This window comes from Malania oleifera, chromosome 9, assembly GCF_029873635.1.
Source record: "Malania oleifera isolate guangnan ecotype guangnan chromosome 9, ASM2987363v1, whole genome shotgun sequence".
Classification (NCBI taxonomy): Eukaryota; Viridiplantae; Streptophyta; class Magnoliopsida; order Santalales; family Ximeniaceae; genus Malania; species Malania oleifera.
The window spans coordinates 57,570,012-57,589,756 of record NC_080425.1 but is presented as its reverse complement, the minus strand read 5'-3'; the positions used below and the strand labels follow the sequence as shown (position 1 = coordinate 57,589,756).

The 19,745-nt window shown below is 36.2% G+C and overlaps 1 protein-coding gene across 2 annotated transcripts in view; it reads left to right on the top strand.

Moving 5' to 3' along the window:
* The first annotated feature begins 389 nt into the window (after positions 1 to 389).
* The window catches only part of LOC131163732 (uncharacterized), a 49,507-nt gene continuing 30,151 nt past the window's right edge, over positions 390 to 19,745 (top strand). The window contains exons 1-11 of one of the 2 annotated variants that reach the window (XM_058120434.1): positions 390 to 564; positions 670 to 841; positions 1,110 to 1,167; positions 1,472 to 1,511; positions 1,874 to 1,927; positions 6,827 to 6,939; positions 7,047 to 7,112; positions 7,210 to 7,352; positions 7,621 to 7,711; positions 7,824 to 7,885; positions 19,618 to 19,722. In XM_058120434.1, the coding sequence (XP_057976417.1) occupies positions 477 to 564; positions 670 to 841; positions 1,110 to 1,167; positions 1,472 to 1,511; positions 1,874 to 1,927; positions 6,827 to 6,939; positions 7,047 to 7,112; positions 7,210 to 7,352; positions 7,621 to 7,711; positions 7,824 to 7,885; positions 19,618 to 19,722 (992 nt within the window). In that variant the 5' untranslated portion in view covers positions 390 to 476. The remainder of the gene's footprint in view (positions 565 to 669; positions 842 to 1,109; positions 1,168 to 1,471; positions 1,512 to 1,873; positions 1,928 to 6,826; positions 6,940 to 7,046; positions 7,113 to 7,209; positions 7,353 to 7,620; positions 7,712 to 7,823; positions 7,886 to 19,617; positions 19,723 to 19,745) is intronic. The other variant, XM_058120435.1, reaches the window with a different exon arrangement.

Sequence of the window (19,745 nt, the reverse complement as noted above, 5' to 3'; positions counted from 1 at the left end):
ATATGCCTACTTCACGGATGGATGAGATAAAAAATTCACTATCACGGGAGGAATTACAAGATAATTTAGAACTGATCTTATACAAAATATCTCTCTTTTCTCCATCTCTCATCTTCTCTCCATTTCTCATTTTCTCTCGATCTTTTTATATGTATACTTATTTCAAGTATGGAATGTGTGTGCCAAAATGAGAGGGAGAGAGAATCTTTTTATAGGATAATAAGAATAATAAATAATTTATGATGGTGAAAAATGACGGAGGATACCCATTGGTTTTCATAACAATTTTGAAATAATTATTAGTTTAGGTGACTCAGCACCTTTTTTTTTCTTTTTTTTTTTTCAAAGTGGTTATAGTTTTTCGTTTTATTATTTTTTTTAAAGACTTTCGCGCGATCTTTCCTTACAAGGACTGAAGGAGTTCCGTTACAATTTTCTCACACGGGCGCACACCAAGACGCAAAGGAGGAAAGAGAATGGGGACGAGGACGAATTTCTACAAGACCCCTTCCCTTGCTTACAAGAAAGACTTCAGCCTCTCCTCCGTTCTTCAAAATCTCAGAGGTATATCTGTGTCTCTAATCCTTCTCTTGAATCACATCTTCTCTTCTCCAGTTCTCTGCAATCCATAGGTTTTTCTCTCTCATTCGCTATCACGTCAAATCTCAGCTTACAACGTCGCTGCTGGAAACGCTCCTCCTGCCGATGAACCGCTTCCCAGCGACGACGCTAAGCGCTCCCGGAAACGCCGCCGCGCCTGGACAGTGCCGCCCCACCGGAACAATGAAGTTGAGAACCGCGATGGACCTATGTCGCATCAGGATTATATTCAAAAGCGAAGGTTTGTTAACAAATTTTTTTATCTAATGTGTACAAATCTTATTTAATTTGAGATTTCGAGTTGTGTTGGTCGGGTTGTTGGAGTTCATGACTCTCTGTTGCTTCAGTTGGTTGCTAAATAAGAAATAAGGTTTGTGTGGAATAAGGAAAAACCCTATGCAGACGATAACTTTTGGAAAATGAAGTTTTCTCCTTTTACATAGACTGTTAGAATTTGCATACTCAATGCAATTTTGTTCCAGAGTCTCATTCAAGTTTTGTGTGATCAGGATGGAGTTGGATGTTGGTTCATCTGAGGTTTATCAGGAGTTGAGTGAAGATGTTTTGGTAATTGTTGCTGTCTTTGGCTTGCTTTCGGTGAATTTCTGTGGGCTAGTGTGGAAAATAATTTTTATTTTCCATTTTGAGTTTTCTAATGAATTACAAAAATGCTGCATTGTTCTAGTTATCTAAGATTCTAAAGTTTATAGGAGAACTTATGTGTTCCAAGTTTCTTTAGAATTGTTGGAAAACTAGAAAACAAGATGCATTTTTTGTAATTTTCTGGAAAACTAAAAATGGATAATAAGAATTGTTTTCCACAACTAAAAATTAGTCTCTTCCTTTTGTGAGTTGTGTCACTTTGTGGCAGGGAAGTTCGAATTCAGGAATACATTTGGTAGATTATGGAAGTAAGCTTCTCCCTAGCTTTGTTTGTCTATTTTTATTATGACTTGACAACTGAAAATGTGATTGTTGATTTTTTGTATTAAATGATTAGGTTTAACTCTTTATGTTTTGGAAAAGTAGATCTTTTGAAATTGTACTTTGTTGATAATGTTTCTGCACTTCAATATGATGAATGGCAGGTTTAGCTTTTTCCTTAACTATAGTTTTTATAACTGTATTTGTAGAAAATAGAGTAGATTTACTGGCTTCATTTAGCTCATGCTGTTTAAATTTTTGAATTGTGTGGCTTGCTAGTCTTCTGATCTTAAGGACATTCATGTAGTAAATCTGGCTCATAAACTAAAATGTGTTGATGAATATACAGGTGATGAAAGTTCTTCTTCAGAATGTGAAGAGAGGCAGGATCCTCCAAACTCAGGTCTTTTTTTTATTATGCTACTGGTTGTCACATCTTAGCTTAATAAGAGGTGCTGCCTTTTATTTATTTAAAAAATTATTCATTGCTTTATAACATTTTAAAAAATTATGAACTTCCAGAAGTAGGAAAGTTATTGACCAAATCTTTGAATGCCTAAATAATTTTGAAATGTCCATTGATGCAACTAATTTGATGATTCTGTGTAGTTAATTAGCAAAGCATGCGATCTAGGACGAGAAGTGGGTATTTGGATGGATCATTTTGACCCTATTTGGAAGCCTATGTCAAAGAATAAGGTCAATGGATTATTGGGTACAAACCAAATGTGCTTAGTTAATTAGTGGTTTATTATGTGTGTTAAGTTTGCTTGTAGTAGGAGTCTGTGTTTTGGGGGGATTGTTTGTAGTATTTGTGTATTTTGGGGGTGGGTTTGTAATTTCATGTATCTTTAGGGGTATATGTGTAATTTACTGCATTATGGGCTTTATTATAAATTAAAAGCCATGTAGGAAGTTTGTTATTGTTGAATTTGAGTTGAGAATTAACATGTGTTCTTTCACCCCAAGTGCTTCTCTTTCTTCTTCTTTCTTCTTCCCCTTCCTTTCTCCTCAATTTTTTCTAATTTCTCCCTTGATGCTGTCCTGCATCATTTGTTATCAGAGCCCAGAATCATCCCCTTCAAGCCCCAATTTTCCACTATCATTCTTTCTTCTTCTCTTTTTCTCTTCTCCATTCCTGATTTTCCTTTTGAAGTTTCTCCTTTGGTCTATAACTCTCTCTTCCTGATCTGTTTCTGATCTGAACTTTCTCTTCTCTGATTCATTTCTCTTCTATGTTCTGGTTTGCTCTATGTTCTACCTGCAGCAGCCCTTATTCTTCTCCTTTCTCCTTTCTTTCTCTTCTCCTCTCTTCTTTATTTTTTCTTTCTCATTCTCTATTTCTCTGTTTCTATTCTCTCCTCTTCTCTTATTCCTCTTTTTCTTTTTTTCCCTGCTCATATCAGCCCTGTAATTTTCCTTCTGCAGCCTATAAAATCCTGCAGAAACTGAAGATCAGTGTGTTTGCAAATCCAACTGTTCTGCAACTTAAAAGTTGTGCCCCTCAAATTCAAACCCTAACTTCCAGCCAACATATCGCAACACTTCCCATACCATAAAAAATCTGACACTTCTGAAAGGCCCCTTCCCAAATTTTAATGTCCATTTGATGAACAGCATGGGCCCACACGCCACCTGAAATATTCCCCAGCTGTTGCCCCTTTTAAATCCCTAGTTTTTTTTTGTGCTTTTCTTATCACACCACTACCACTACCACCACCACCACCATGACCACCATTGCAATCCCTACCCTTGATCTACCTTTGCCTAAAGCCCCAAAGTTTCATTGTCGGAAACTCACCGCCAGTGCCGGTGCCGGTGTCACCATTGCAATAACCACCCCTTATATATCTTCGCCTGAAGTTTCATTGCCGAAAACTCACCGCCGGTGATTCACGCACCGGCTATGTGTGTGTGGACTTTTCGCCCTCTTCTGTAGCTTCCAAAACCATAAAAATATTACTTCCAGCTAGTGTGTTTTGAATATTTTTCTACAAAACCCTGCAATTTTATGAAGTTATGGAAAGGTTGATTAATTGAGTTCGGTACACATTTTGAAGGATGTAAAAGTGCTGCTAACATTGAATCAGACCAAATTGCTGCCATTTGTAAGTTGTTTGTGAGGGTTTGTCTTACTTGAAGTTTGTTGAGAAATTGAGAGTGAAGTCTGGTTTGCCTAGATTGAGGATTCTTAGCAAATTGTCTAAAGAATCTGCAGTGATAAATAACTGCAACATGGTGACTAATGTTGAGTTGTCTGCAGAGGTGGAATTATTGCCTGATATGGTACAAAACATGGAGGACACCTTGGAGACTATCACTAATGCTTTGAATAGACTAACAATTAAAGTTGCAGCCTTGGCTATGAGGCCCATGGATTTTCCTACTAAGCATGAAAGTGGTATAGCTGCCATCCTTTGTGCTTTTGAGTTGTGTGAAGACCGAAATGATCGTTTGAGTAAGGGAATTAAAATAGAAGTTTATGATTTTGAGGGTGATGGTTCTCTTGATGATTTTGATGATTGTGTGTATTCTTTGAATACTATTTCCGATGGAATAGCATTAATGAGGCTAGAAAGTTGTATTGGTTGAACCAAAAGTGAATGGAACTGCTGGAATTTGGTGTATTAAACAACTGGAGACCTTTAGGAGCAGGAGATTTGCTAAGATTACAATGTGGGATGAGTTGAAGCGGGTCATGTAAGATCAATTTGTATGTCTCAATTACCAGGTCATCTGCAGCTCTTTGATTTGAAGCAAAAAGAAGACATAGTGACATAGTACATTAGTAGGTTCTATCATTTGGCTACTCGTGCCGACGTAGAATGGAAATAGGACGTAATGGTAGCTCTGTACACAAAAGGGTTGAAGCCAATTATTGCCTCCAAGCTAGCAGCATGTCCTCTCATTACAATTGGGGATGCATCACAGGTTGTTACTCAGATTGAGGTGGATATGTAGCATAATCCTCCTAGAGCTATGACAACTTTGTTTTGGGAAGAGTACAAATGGAGTTGTGTGAGAGAAGTTAGTTGAGCAATTGGGTGAAGGAGTTCAAACATCAGTCAAATGCTTCAAATGTCAAAAGTTTTAGGCATCAAGCTGCACAATGTCCCAACCAACTCATAGCTGTTGTGGAAAAAGAAGGTGATGAAGAAGATGACATTCAAGTAGTTGAAGCTGAATCAGAAAAATCCCAAGTGACTTTTAGATGATGCTGGCAACATGAAAATCTGTTTAGTACTCTGACATATGCTATCCCTGGACAAGTTTGAAGAAAAAGAACATTGGGGATGAACTATCATCTTTTAGACTTAGATTATTTGTCATAAGTAGCTTTGTACTTCGGTTGTTGATCCTAGTAGTTGTATAAATGTAGTTTCCAAGGTTAAATTTGGAACTAGAACCTTGCCCCAATCCATACACAATTGCTTGGGTGAATAATACCAGCTTGAAGGTCGATGAGCGTTGCTCGTGTACCTTCAAGATTGGTTCAATTGTGGGGATCGTGCAATATGATACCCTTTCCTTCAATATTTGTCATATCCCTTTGGACTATCCATGGTTATTTGATAGGAAGGTTAAGTGTGACGATATGAAAATTCTTATCCCCTCTCCATTGACAAGCAGAAGTATAAGTTGATGCCATCTCGAGCATTGAGTTCTTTCACTTACCAAATTGAAATGATTCTATTCATGGTGATGGACCCCTTGGTACCTTCTCTAACTCGACGGAGGTGTGTTCTTCTCGGAAGGAGGGAATTGATGTAGGGTGAGAAACACTTATTTAGATGGATGATTTTGGCCCATTTTGAGGCCTATGCCAAAGAAAATGATCAATGGCATGCAGAGCAGATCCCTGATGCTGCCCTGCATCAGTATGATGATTATTTGCATTAATAGTTGTGTGTGCATATTTTAGTACTTTAAGATATTTGGTGCATCTTTATATTAGTGGAGTCCTAAACTATGGTTGGCATTAAACAGATACTGAGCATGTACTGGACTTGTAATCGTTTATACCTGAACATATGAAAACACATACTCTCTACCTAAGTTGCTTGCTTGAGCTGTTTTTACTATTTTTTTTCTTACTAAAAAGACTTAATTTGTGAATATTATAATTGGATATGACCTTAGTTACTGGTCAAAAGGCAATTTCTTTGCAATCATGAAATGTTTTAGGAGTTGATGTATATATTTATAAACAGAAAAAAAAAAAAGGGGTAACTGAGTCATGGATGATGAAGTTTGCAGAAAAACCTTCAGAATCCCAAAAAAGAAAAAAGTTTTATATAAGTAAACTTATTATTTTCTTTAGCATGTGATTAAATAAAGGGAGGCTAAGTTAAATGGTCCCAATAGTTTGGTTGTTTGCATAATAACTGTTACGGCTTGATAGATATTGTTAGACCACAACCTAACAACTTAAGCTTTTAGGTAAAGTGGTGCTCTAATATGGTATTAGAGCCATGGTTGCCAGGGGGTCATGGGTTCTAGTCTTGTTGCCTGTTTTTATTAGGTGGTGTTTTAAAAAATTTTTTGTATTCCCTGTCATGGGTGTTATGATCATGTGTGTATCTCTCCATGTGCTGTCAGGCTGCACGTGCAGGGGCATGTGTAGGCTTGATGTACATTGGTGGCCTAGAAGCTCACAGTTTAAGCTTTTAGGTAAAGTGGTGCTCTTCAATAACATCTCTAACATCAATTGTTGGTACATTTTTTTTTAGTTGAAAAAGATGAGGATTTCAACAAAGACTTGAATGTCTGGTATTGTTTGAAAATTTTTGTGAATTTATGTGTGAGAGGACACATGTATCTTGATATGCACCTCATTTTGAGGGTTAGGGAAAAAACAATGAAGAGTTGTTGGTAATATTGGTAGATGTGGAGGAATGTTGACGAAGTCTACATAGATTCTATGTTTAATAGTTTTTTGAACAACTAGAAGTTTTAGTATTTGTATAGTGTAGAAATCACATCAGTTTGCTAATAATTCCTCTGATTACTGAGTTTGGAGGTATAACCTTGCTGTAAAGTTGACCAGAAGGTTTGGAACCATTCATTTCATTATCGAATGTTAAATGCCATTAAGAGCCCAATACATTGATAATTATCTATCTAACCTTGTGGTTTAGACAAGCCTTGTTAATGCATGATTGGAACCTGAATTCCATAGTATAGATATCAATTTTGGTAAATGAAGTGGAAGATCAATGATTTTTCTCATCATTTATTGTGCGTATGTCCCAGGTACCAGTCTAGTTGTTATACTGAGGCACTTGCTTGATTTCTTTATTAGGTCAACAAAATGAAGTTGATCAAGTTAAGAACAGAAGCGAGCAACGTTTTGCTGTTCCAGGGGAACCTGTTTGTGTGATATGTGGCAAATATGGAGAATATATTTGCAATGAAGTGAGCTTTTTAATTTGTATTTATGCTTGTTTTTTTTTTTCTTTTGCATTAATTGTTATCCTTTTCTTCTCCCTCTTAATAACCTTGTCTGATGTATGCTTTGATAGACTGATGGTGATATCTGCAGCGTGGATTGCAAGGTTGAGCTTTTGAAAAATCTGAAAAAAATTGAGGTATTTTTCAGCTGGAAACTACAGTTTACTGTATAAGAACCTTTATGGTTCCTCTCACTATCTGAACCCTGTACTCTTCCATTTGTAATGCTTTTAGGGGCACATAAGCAACCAAAGTCCAGCTGTCTCCTCATCTGGACCTATCTGCACGTCACAAATGCTTGAGTGTGGGGAGGATACTTGGGATTATAACTGTCATCGCTGGTCGAAAAAGAGATCTAGTCTATGTACTTATGAATGGTGCGTTTTACTTGTTAAGCATCTTGACTAAATACTACTTACCAAGGTAAATTGTCAGACACAAGACAATGCATCCTGGGCGAGTGCATGCTATGATAGACTTTTTTCTGTCAGTGATGCTTTCTATCAGAAATCTGCTCTCTTTCATCAAGATAGTGTTAAAGGATTTCTATAAACGCTTGTTTATACAACTGCATTGATATTATATACATTTGTCCTGCTCATATTGGATCATCTTTACTGTAACCATGGATCTGCCTATGTATAGTTGGAAATGTCAGACGCCTGGACACCTTGCTGAAGATTGTTTGGTGATATCCGATTCTAAGCTCCCTAATTCAAGTCACACTTGCAACCAGGTTTTGGTTTTCTTTCTATTTTAATCAAAAGCCTAGACCTGTGGAGGTTATTATTGACTTATGTGGTAATCATGTTTTAGCTAAGGTGGGCAAACTTAACCTTTTCATATAGGTGGCACCAGTCCAAAACAAATCCAGTTCCATATCCAGAGATCTTCTTGCATTGTACAAAAGGTTTATTGAATTCTTATTTATTTATTTTCTATAAATAGAATTCTTATTGTTGTGTTTTTTTCTTATATTCTTTTGTTCATTTCTAATTCTTGTTTGTGTGCATATCTATCTATAAATTTCACCCAAATGACTTTTGCTTGAAGATGGGAGTAAAATTCTGATAGTTTTCATTTCAAATGACTCTTGGTTACTCATCACCTAGTAAGAAATGTTGACCACTGACTTCCCTTCTTAGTGTGGTTTTCTTCTGCTGCTTGTAAGCTTAATTGCCTCCCTAGTAGTGGCGAGTCACCGTTACATTGAATGGGGCCAACTATGCCCACTAAAATGAATTTTATATTTTAAAAAAGAAGAATTCGAGGAATTTCGCAAATAGACCCCACCAACAAGCAAGAAGGAAGTACTAAATTAATAGAAGATTTAAGTATGGGTTAATTTAAAGTTTAAACTATGTATTCAATATTAAATAGGGTAATCAATTTTACAATATCAAAACAATGGAATTTACTTAATTTTTTTTTTATAAAATTCATCTAAACTTTTTTTGTGCACCGGGCTGCCTTTATTTATTTATTTATTTATTATTATTATTATTATTATTATTATTATTATAATATTTTATACACTAGTAATGGAGCATTTTGGTCTAATTGTAAATAATAGTAAAATCATAATATATATGAATATATATATTTCTGCATGATATTGAATTTAACAACATTAGCATATGAATTTATACATAATATTCATCTACGCTAAAAAAGAATCAACTTATATTTGATTAATATTAAATTTGATTTGTTAAAGGTTGATATACATTGTTTTCCCATAACCTAACAACTTAAGTTTTTAGACAAAGTGGTAATCTAACATGCTGTCAGAGATGGTTGCTAGGAGGTCCTGGGTTCTAGTCTTGTTCCCCACGTTAATTATGTGGTATTTAAAACTTATTATATTCCCTATAATGGGTGTTATTTATCATTTGTTTCTCTCTCCATGTGTTCTCAAGCTGCACGTGAGGGGGAGTATTATAGCTTGATATTACATTGTTGGCCCACACCTAACAGCTTAAGCTTTTAGGTAAAGTTGTAACATAACACGATTAAGGCTAATATTTCCTTTCCACTCCATCGAATTATTTGGAAGGCTAAAGTTCCCTCTTGCAAAAATGCAAGGTAAGGCTGCGTACTATAAACCCATTGTGATCCGCCCCTTCCCCGGACCTTGCATAAGTTGGAGTTGCTGTAATATGTGGCTTATATGTTGAGTGGAACGCATGTACAAATGAGAAAACATGGTAGAAAACAATAGCTATGGTTTGCAGGAGCAAACTGTCGACAATTTTGTTAGGATGCAGTGAAACAGTCGATGGTTTTGGTTCTGTTACTTCGACTGTTTGGTCTCGGTATTAAACCGTTGACGGTATGTTTGAAATTGTCGACAGTTTGGTTCGATTTTTCAGCGCTGATTTTCGAATTTTGAACTGGGAAGTTACATATGTTGGGTTTTGGGAGGAAAACCTCCAGGAAGGTTATATATGTATGTTATATATTGTGTAACTCTTATGTTTTTTTGACAGAAGATAGTGAAAAATACTGCCGTTTGCTCCCGTGGATGTAGGCATTGCTGAACCATGTTGTTTTATTGCTTTCATATAATCTCCTTGATTGTGTTTTCTGTATATTTCTCTACTAGTGTTGCATTGTGAGATCGTCTGTTTCCGCTGTGCATTGATCTGCACAACAAATTGGGTATCAAAGCATTGCTATAATGGCTTCTGGAATTTCTTCTGCAAAGTTTGATGTTGTTAAGTTCGATGGAATGGGAAACTTCGAACTATGGCAGAGAAGGGTTAAAGTTCTGTTGGTGCAGTAAGGTATGGTGAAGGCTTTATACAAAGGTCAACCGGAAGGCATGGATGAAACAAGTTGGAAGGAATTGGAAGCGAAGGCTGTGGTGACTATTAGACTTTGTCTGGCTGATGAAGTGTTGTATCACGTCATGGATGAGGAATCTCTCGCGGCTATTTGGTAGAAACTTAAAAGCCAATATTTGTCCAAGTCTCTAACGAACAAATTATATCTTAAGCAGAAGTTGTATTGGCGTAAGATGGTGGAGGGTTCAAATTTGAACCAACACATCAATGCATTCAATCAGATTGTAAGTGATTTGATGCGGGTTGATGTGAAATTCGAGGAAGAAGACAAGGCGTTGATGCTTTTGAATTCTCTACCTGCATCTCACACGTATGAAAATCTAGTTACAACTCTAACATGAGGTAAAGAAATCCTAAATTTGGAAGAGGTAACAAGAGCGCTGTTGGGTTTTCATCAAAGAAAGAAAGCTAGCGATGAAATTTCACAAGGTGAAGGGCTTGTGGTGAAGGATAACCAGGAACGTGGGAGAAGCAAGTTTTAGAGCGGATCGAGTGGTAATAAATCTCGGTTGCAGTCCGAGAATAAGAAGGACATAAGGTGTTTTAAGTGTGGGAAAATTGGGCACATAAAATCGAAGTGTTCGGAGTGGAAGAAGGGGAATGCAGAAAATCAAGAGGGTTTGTCAAAATCTGCAAATGTAGTAGAAGAAGCAGACTCAGGGAATAGTGATGGTGATATGCTTTTTGTTTCATCAGGTTCAGAACGTCTCATGGATTCTTGGATCCCAGTTTGGGATGTTCTTATCACATGACACTAAATAGAAATTGCTTCAACACCCACATGTCAGTAAATTCTGGTTCTATTCTAATGGGAAATGAGGCTTCATGCAAAATTGTTGGAATAGGAAACGTAAGAATTAAAACGTATGATGGTGTTGTGATAACATTATGTAATGTAAGGCATGTATCGGATTTACAGAAGAATGTGACTTCATTGGGCACTTTAGATTGTAACGGGTATAGTTACAAGTCTGAAAGTGGGATAATGAAGGTGTGTAAAAGAGTTTTGATCGTGATGAAGGGACAAAAGTTAGCGGGAAATATCTATGCACTGTTGGGTACCACAGTTGTAGGGGGAGCTGCAGTTGCAGATTCTGAGTTAGGTAATACTGTTTTGTATAAAACAATAGCACACAAAATGGAGGGTATTCTTAACTACATTTATTCATATGTTTGGGGACCAGTGAGGGTACATCACGGGTTGGACATATGTATTTCATGAGTTTGTCACGAAAGGTCTTGGTGTACTTCATGTGGGACAAGTCAGAGATGTTGGTCAGGTTTAACTTGTGGCAGAGGTGGAAAACCAAATCGAGAGAAAGATCCTCAAGTTAGACATTGGAACTGAGTACACTGGTGTTCAAGGAGTTTCGTAAGCAGCATATTAGGTTGTATGCAGGGCTTGCGAGGAACTTTGTGGTAAAGTTAGTGAATATGGCGTGTTTCTCGATTAAATGATCGTCAAGGGTATCATTAGATGGGAAAGTTGCAGGAGAGGTGTGGACAGGTAATGCGGTAGACTACTCTGGTTTGAGAGTGAATGTTCAGCCGTGCACATTTCTAGTGAGCTGATATCTAAGCTTGATGCAATGCCTAGGAGGTACATCTTTCTAGGGTATAAGAAAGGTGAGCTCAAGCTGTGTGATCCAATGACAAACAGGGTGGTGATTAGTGGAGACGTGGTTTTTGGCGAGAAAGACATGGCATGGTACAGAAATGACATTGTTTATAATGCAAGGAATTATAGCTCGGGAGACCAGCAGTATCACAGTATAAATTGCAGTAGAAATAAAATTGTGATGCAGGTGGAGTTACAAACATAGGGTAGAGATGACATTGTTCATAATGCATGAAGTTATAGCTTGGGAGACCAGTAGGATCACAGTGGGTTTAGATGCACTATCAAGCCACCGCTCAAGTATGGATTTGATGATTTGGTGTCTTATGCATTCAATATTATCAGCAAGATTCCTACTAACTTTTAAGATGTGGTGCAAAGCAAAGGGAAAAATAGATGGATGAGTGCTATGGTGGAGGTGATGGAGTTATTGCAAAAGAATCAGATGTGGGAGTTGGTGGAGCTTGTAGAAGGGAAAAGGGTGATAGGATGCAAGTGGATAATTTTTTTGTTGATCTATGTTGATGACGTGTTAGTTGTTGGGAAGACTTTGACTGAGGTCAATTAGTTGGAAACTCCGTTGAGAAAAGAATTTAACATGAAGGTTTTGGGTACGATTAAGAAGATTCTTGGGTTGGAGATTTGTAAGGACAGAGCTGCAGGGAGATTGTGGTTGTCTTGGGGTGGTTTCATGGAGACGGTATTGGAAAAATTTAGCATGGTTAAACCGGTCACCGGTACACCGTTGGCGAATCATTTTTATTTGTCTACCACTTATTGCCCAAGACGGACGGTGATATTTGGGATATGTCAAAGGTCCCTTATGCCAGTGCAGTGGGGTGTTTTGGCAGGCAACAGAGTGATCCACTAGTTGTGAGATTTGTGAATGCAGACTATACAGGGGACTTGGATGACAGGAGATCTATAACATGGTATGTGTTTACTATTATGGGAAGACCTATTTGTTGGAAGTCTAGGGTACAGTCTCTAGTTGTACTATCTACAACTGAGTTGGGGTTTTTGGCAGTAGCCGAAGCTGTCACAGACAAGTTTAAGCATTGCTTGGACTTGGTTTTTATCTCTAGTTGCTTGACGGGAGGCAGTCCCAACATATTGTCCCAGGTGGAGCAGCGAGTAATGTTTTTGGGTTTTTTTTTAAGGGGTGTATATTCGTCAAGGTGGAGATTGTTGTAATATGTGACTTATATGTTGAGTGGAACACATGTACAAATGAGAAAACATGGTAGAAAACAACAGGGAAACCGTTGACGGTTTTGTAAGGATGCAGTGAAACAGTCGACGGTTTTGGTTCTGTTGCTTTGACTGTTTGGTCTCGGTATTAAACCATCGACGGTTTTGTCAGGATGCAATGAATCAGTCGATGGTTCTGGTTCTGGTTCTGTTACTTCAATTGTTTGGTCTTGGTATTAAACCATTGACTGTTTGGTTCGGTTTTTCAGCACAAGTTTTTGAATTTTGAACTGGGAAGTTACATAGGTTGGGTTTCGGGGGAAAACCTTCGGGAGGGTTATATGCGTATGTTATATGTTGTAACTCTTATGTCTTTTTGACAGAAGATAGTGAAAAACACTGCCGTTTGCTCCCATGGATGTAGGCATTGCCAAATCATGTAATTTTTCGTGTCATTGTTTTATTGCTTTCATATAATCTGCATTATTGTGTTTTCTGTATATTTCACTAGTGAGTGCTGCATTGTGAGATCGTTTGTTTCCGCTGCGCATTGATTTGCACAATAGGAGCTTTGTGCATCGGGCTGCCATTTTTTTTGTTCTTAATTAAGTTAATTCCAACAATCTTTTGTTGAGTAGAGAACCTTTAAAGGCACTTTCTCCTGATGCATGTTTTCTTTATCTTGATAGTTCTGAAACAGTGTCTCATTTGTTTTTCCACTGCTTATTTGCTTGGAATATATGGAATAACCTTTTGGTCTTTTGGGAGAAAATTTGGTTTGTTCGAAGTCGGTGGAGTATTTGTTGGTCATGTTGTTTGCTGGTTTTAGTGAAGGAAGGATGCTCATGCTTTGTGGAGGTGTGCAATTTTCATAGTTCTGTTGGGTTTGCTGATTGAAAGAAAAGCTTGTATATTTATGGAAAAAAAGCTGACCAAATCTTTGTTATGGGAGAAGATTCATTGTTTTGTCTTGCTTCGGTGTGCTTCTGCTGGTTGTTTTTAAGGAGTGAGATTTTCTAATATCCAACGAGATTTGTTGGCTTTGTTAGTCTGGTTGTTTGAGATTTTATTTTTATTTTTATTTTTTATTTACTCTTTTTCTTTTCATTGGCTGTGGAGGATTTCTTGTTATACTTGTTGTACATTCTAATCAACTTATTAATGATTGGAAGAACCCAAGAAAAAACCTTCACATGTGAAATTATAGAAAATCTCCTTTAAGACTAATCAATTCTATTATATAAGCTAGGTCTTCTAATTCGATAATTAGGCCCAAAAAAATAACTTCAATTGAATTAATATGTATGGTTTATGTAGCTTGGTTCATCCATCACACATGCATATTGACCTCAGTTTTTTTCGCTCACAAATTATATATGCACATGAAATATAGCTTGGTTCATCCATCAAATATTGACCTCAGTCCTTTCCCCACTAAAATTATATATGTATATTAATATATATATATTATATTTCTTAAGAAGTTAGCGATGTTTATCTTTATCTCTCATGTGCAACTTCTCTCTCACTTTTGTGTGTTCGATGCTATGGGATTTCTTGCGGTGCCAGATTGAAGGGAAATCCTTCGATCTGTGATTAGATAAGGTTGGTGCAATCATGTCTTTGCTCGTGGTCGAGAACAATGTTTCTTGTAGCAGGTGGGTCCAATTTTCCAAGGAGGCTCTATCTTCATTCGCTGATGGTATATCTACGTTCAGTCGATTGCAAAGGGAGTTTTGATCTATTTGGTTGGGTATTACGAAGTTTTGGATGTCAATTAAATGGATGCAGGTTGGAAAGTTTCTGGAGTTAGGGTTGGGATGGAAAGGGAAGAGGTTTTCAGTCTTTATTCCTCAGGGTGAGAAAGGTGATGATTGGCGAAATTTCACGTGTCTTCTGCAAGTTAGTGAAGGATTTTTGTGAGGAACCTAGGAATGTACGTGCTGATAATTCTTCACAACATAGATTGTGGAGTCAAGTGGTTTCGGAAGGCAAAACTTGTGTAGGGGAAGGTTGTAGTAGTCGTGTACATTCCATGAAGCAAGATCTGAAGGTTAGGAAGCAAGAGCTGTGTTGTTGGTGTGGAAATGAGTTTCATCTGAATGAATCGAGGGTCATCGCAGATCAGCTGGCTTCGATCGACAGGTGCAAGAAGGCTGATAGGGTTTCTGGTGGAGAAGTGACGATTAGAGAGGCGGCTAGGGTTTTTGATGGAGCTGGGAAGATCAGAGAGGCGGCTAGGGTTGCGTTTGGGGAGGAGGCAGTGAAGAGTTTTGGGCCGGGTTCTACGCTTCTCATTTTGGACTTGAACTAAGTAATTGAAAAATGTGGTATCTCATTTTTAAATAAACTGGGCCAACTATTTGAAAGGGCCCATTGTTTAGGACAGGAAGAAATGGGCTGCAGATTGGATCCAAAATAAGGCTTTCCTATTGTGGACTTCCCCCAAAAAAGTCTCAGGGATAAACAGGCACATATTTCAAAAATTAAGGGCCCATGATCTGTATTGTTTGGTCCGGATAATGGACAGGCCCAAATGAGTGCTCCAACTTCCCATATAAGAAGTATTGCGAAGGGGACTAATTTATCTTCTGGCAGTGGAAATGTGTTTCAGCCTCTAATTAATAAAAATATTATTCAGTCTCCAGTTACCAAGGATGGGAATCAAATTGTCCAGGAGTTGGAGGAATTTCAGGACGTTAGAAGATCAGATGCGATTCGAGAGTGTGGCAATAGAACTGCATTTAGGCCTGTTGATGTTTTAGAAGGTGATATGGAAAAGATTAAAAAAGAAGCGGGGCTGGGAGAGAAATATGTTATTCTTATATTGATAAATTTGAAGGTAAACAGGTTTATGCTTGTCGAAAGGCAGCTTGTTGGGGTGCTGAAATGAAAAAGATACTCAAAGAAAAGAGAGAAAATTCTGGTGAGTCAACTTGCAAAGGTACTAAGGAGAGATTCTAAGGGTGAGTTAAGTATTTTGGAAGTTCCTCAAGTTGAGAAGAATGTCGGTGGTTCTAATGAGATTAGAAAAGGTAAGGAAGTGAAGAATTGGGGGGATTTTTCTAATTCCGATTTTGATGATAATAGTGATTTTGACTGTGCTTGGGGGCTGTTGGACGAGATCTGATAAAAATATGGGTATGTGTCTAACTCCTGCGATTAGATGGGAGATTTCTCTTACGTTCACCTGCCCACATGGAAGGTTTGGAGGGTGTTTCTATTTTTGATAATGATGGGTTGGCGAATTAGTTTCAACATAGGGATGAAATTGCCAAACCAGTGGAGGAAGTTTCGAAGGAGGATATAGAAGCTCAAATTCTTTTGGATAAAATGGGTTTTAAAGCTGAGCAATATTGGAGGAAATGAAGTGTGTTTGGATGGTGGCAAAAGTCAGAAGGTGGAGGGTCAAAGGGAATTAGCGAAGTTGAAAAGTTCAGTAAATTATGATGGAAAGGGTTTGATGAGGGGGTTTCTCGGTTAATTTTGTTTAGTTCTTTTGTGGATCGGGTGTTTCTATTTTTTTTTTTTTTTTCCTTTTTTGTTTGGCGAATTCCTTGGCCCCACTTTGTGCCTTCAACTCTATCTAATATACTTTCTTTAGTTATCAAATATATATATATATACATATATATTATTTCTTAAAATGATTTGACTATCCAATTTTTCATAAGATAATAGCAGTTTATATTAACTTGATAATTATTGAATATTTATGAAAAATTTTAAAAATTAGATAATTTCTTTTTTCTGCTTGCAAAGATGTTTTCTATATTATTACCTCTTGAGACAATGAGAATCCAATTAAAGATGGACTTTATTTAGACAAGGAAATAAAAACTTCAAAAAAATTGATTGAAATATTTGTGGAAGTATTTTGAATTTGATTGACTTTCGTATTTTAAAATATAATTATTTTGAACATGAGACAGAGTCATTACCTTATTTTGGGATTTTAAAATTAGGATAGATTTATTTGATAAATTAATCATATTAGAATATCTATTGAGAAAGTATATTTGCGTAAAAATCCTATTTCTAAAATTGTACTTGCAGACATTTGGATTGTAATTAGTTCCTTTTTATTTATGGTAATGTTTCCTACAGATTCTTATTAATATTCTAAGAATGTGATTTGCTTAAAATATTATCTATCTCTATATTGTGTTGCATAATAATTTATATTTTTGAGTTATAAGTTTTATAAGTTTCTTCCATTTTATTATTTTTATAGATTTATTGAAATTTCTGGTTCTTATGGAAAATTTGGAACTTTATGATTTCCATGCTTCTGATTTTTTTGTTTTGAAAATTTAAGCTTAAATCTTTCTATTTTTGGATTTTCATTGGATTTTTTTTTTTGAATTTTCTGATTTTTTACAAAATTTTTAATATTTTCAAAAATTCAATGATATTTTTCAAATATTATAAAATTTTTATGATAATTTTAGAATTTCATTTTTTAGTAGATTTTTCAGAAATTTTAAATTTTAATTATATTTTTTGTAATTTTATGATTTTTATAGAATTTTTTTTAAATTCTTGACAAAAATGTTGGAATTTTCTAATTTTTAAATATTTATTAAATTTTATGTGTCTGAAAATTTTATAATATTCTGATTTTTACGATATTGATGGAATTTTATGAATTTATAATTTTTAAAATTCATGACTTCTTATTGGTGTTTTTGGAATTTCCTAATTTTATGATTTTATGGACCCTTTCAAATCTTTATGACTCTTTTAGAAATAAATTTAGATTTCTTAATTTTTATGGGAATATATTTATGAATCTTATAGGAAAGGAATTTTTTTTTTTTTTTTTTAATTTAATGAATTTTATTATTTTATTTTTTTTGAAGTTTTAGGAAAATTTTGGGTTTTCTAAATTTTGAAGATACTGTCAAAGTTTTGAAAATCTTGGTGAAAATTTGGAATTTTATGAGTTAAAAAATTTAGAATTTTTAAAAATTTTCTGAGAATTTTTAACGATCATAATTTTTCTTATCACCGGTACCTAATGCGGTTCCTTCATCATTGCGAACACTGGCTCGTGCACCAGCATTTTCACCCACTCCATGGCAGTTGCTATCGCTGTCTCCTTCAATGCTCCCTTCCCCAGCCACTGACTCAACCCCAGCCCCAGCTTCAACTCCTTTCGAACCTCCCCCACCCCGACCACTTCTCCATCTCCTTGCTCTGCAACCTCTCCGCTTGCCCCGCCTCCTGCAGGCCCAAGCTGCTGGCATTGTGGCTGAAACTGCCCTTCTTCTTTCTCTTTCTCCAGTGCCGTGCATGGGGTGCGTGAGAGAGTGGGGGGCAGCACTGAGGCAGTGTGGTTGTGTGTTGCATGTGCCTACTCGTAGAGGTGGAAATGGCTGGGCAGAATTGCAAAGCAAAAGCAAGAAAAGGAGGGGGTAGGGTAGGGGGCTACATGTGGTATGGATGACCAAAAAGTCCACATGATTTAATATCCTCACTTGTTTTTATATAGATAATGAAAGTTAATTTGAATTTTTCTCATTTCTTTATTTTACCAGTTATGTATAGGCAAGTATCACTTAGGGCATTTTTGGCTTGTGCCATCCTTGAGGATTCCGAGCAATGGGCCTCCAAAAATGTTAGATGCTCATGTTTAGGAACCATGGGAATCTTACGTGGTAGTCTTGGAGCCAAAGTACGAGTATTCAAAATCCGCCTTTCTCTTAGGTAATCTTGATTCTATGAGGACCTATCTTATAGGCAAAGGTATCTATTCTATTCATTGCTCTGGATGAAATTGCTCTTTCTTGTTCTTTATGTTATTATTTATTGTTGTTGTTGTTGTTGCTGCTGCTGCTGCTGCTGCTAGACATGGACATGAGCAATGTGCATGCTTCTTGCTTTCGGTTGTCATGAATAGTAATAAGAATGTGTGCTGTGCACAAAAATGAAGAAGAGTTATGATGGTTATTAATAGTCCTGGTTAGTTATAGATAGGGTTTATATCTGCTAAATACTCATTAAGGGAAATTTTTATTTTCAATTGAAATTTGTGAAAATAAGAGGACATTTTCGGAACACAATGGACAAAACTCAGATTGAAAACTGTCATGTCTTTCTATAATTGATACGATAAAACATATTATTAGAAATTTACTATTATTATTTATTTTCATTGTAATGAGTAATAATTGCTATTGTTGTTCGTGCAATTACTTATTATATTCTCTATATTGTGATTATTATTGTTGGAAGATACTACTACAATTATCTTAATTATACATGAGTCTTCACATTACAAGAATGTGGTGTTCAGGGGTATTTTAGTAATCTTATTAAACTAAAATTTTAATGCATATGTTATGCCAAACACAATAATCTTATATTCCCAGGAATCTTGATGAGCAAACCAAATTCTTGTTAGATAGCAATCCTACTCCATAAGATGCCAAGAAGTTATTTAAGGAGGGCATTTAATCACCTGAGCCAAATGCCTGTTTGGTTTTAAGATTTGATAATTTTTTAACAAATAGTACTATTACATTAAGTATACTATTTGTTTAATGAACAATTCAAATTACTTGAAAAAGAGTAGTCAAAAATTAGAATGTTTTTCAAAATGGATTCATTCATCTTTTATTAATATAGAACATCCTGTAAAAAGACAAGAAAAGAAGCTTTAAACTATTAACAATCAATAAGCAGATTTGAACTAATCTTTAGAGGGATTCAACTGATGATTGACTGATTATTTGTCCCACTGGAGAAAATTTGCGGACAACTTTAAAGGGGACTGGTTATAGTTGTTTCCTTGAGTTTTTTTTGTTCTCTAAAAGCAATCATGTTTCTACAATTGGACTTATGGAACTGTTTCCGTCTTCTGTGTTTGGCATTGCAAGATAAGCACTGAATAAGGACTCAGCTTCATCTATATATATATGTTCTTTTTTCTGTTTCTCTTTCTTTTTTTGGGCCCTGGGTGAGGGGATGTTTTTTTATATGCAGATGCCACCAAATACGCAAAAGCTCATCAACTGCAAAGTGCAACACATGCCATAATTCATCAACTTTGGCCACATGCCTTGACTGTGGTACTGTCTTCTGTGACAGGTAACGAGTACTATATGTTTAAA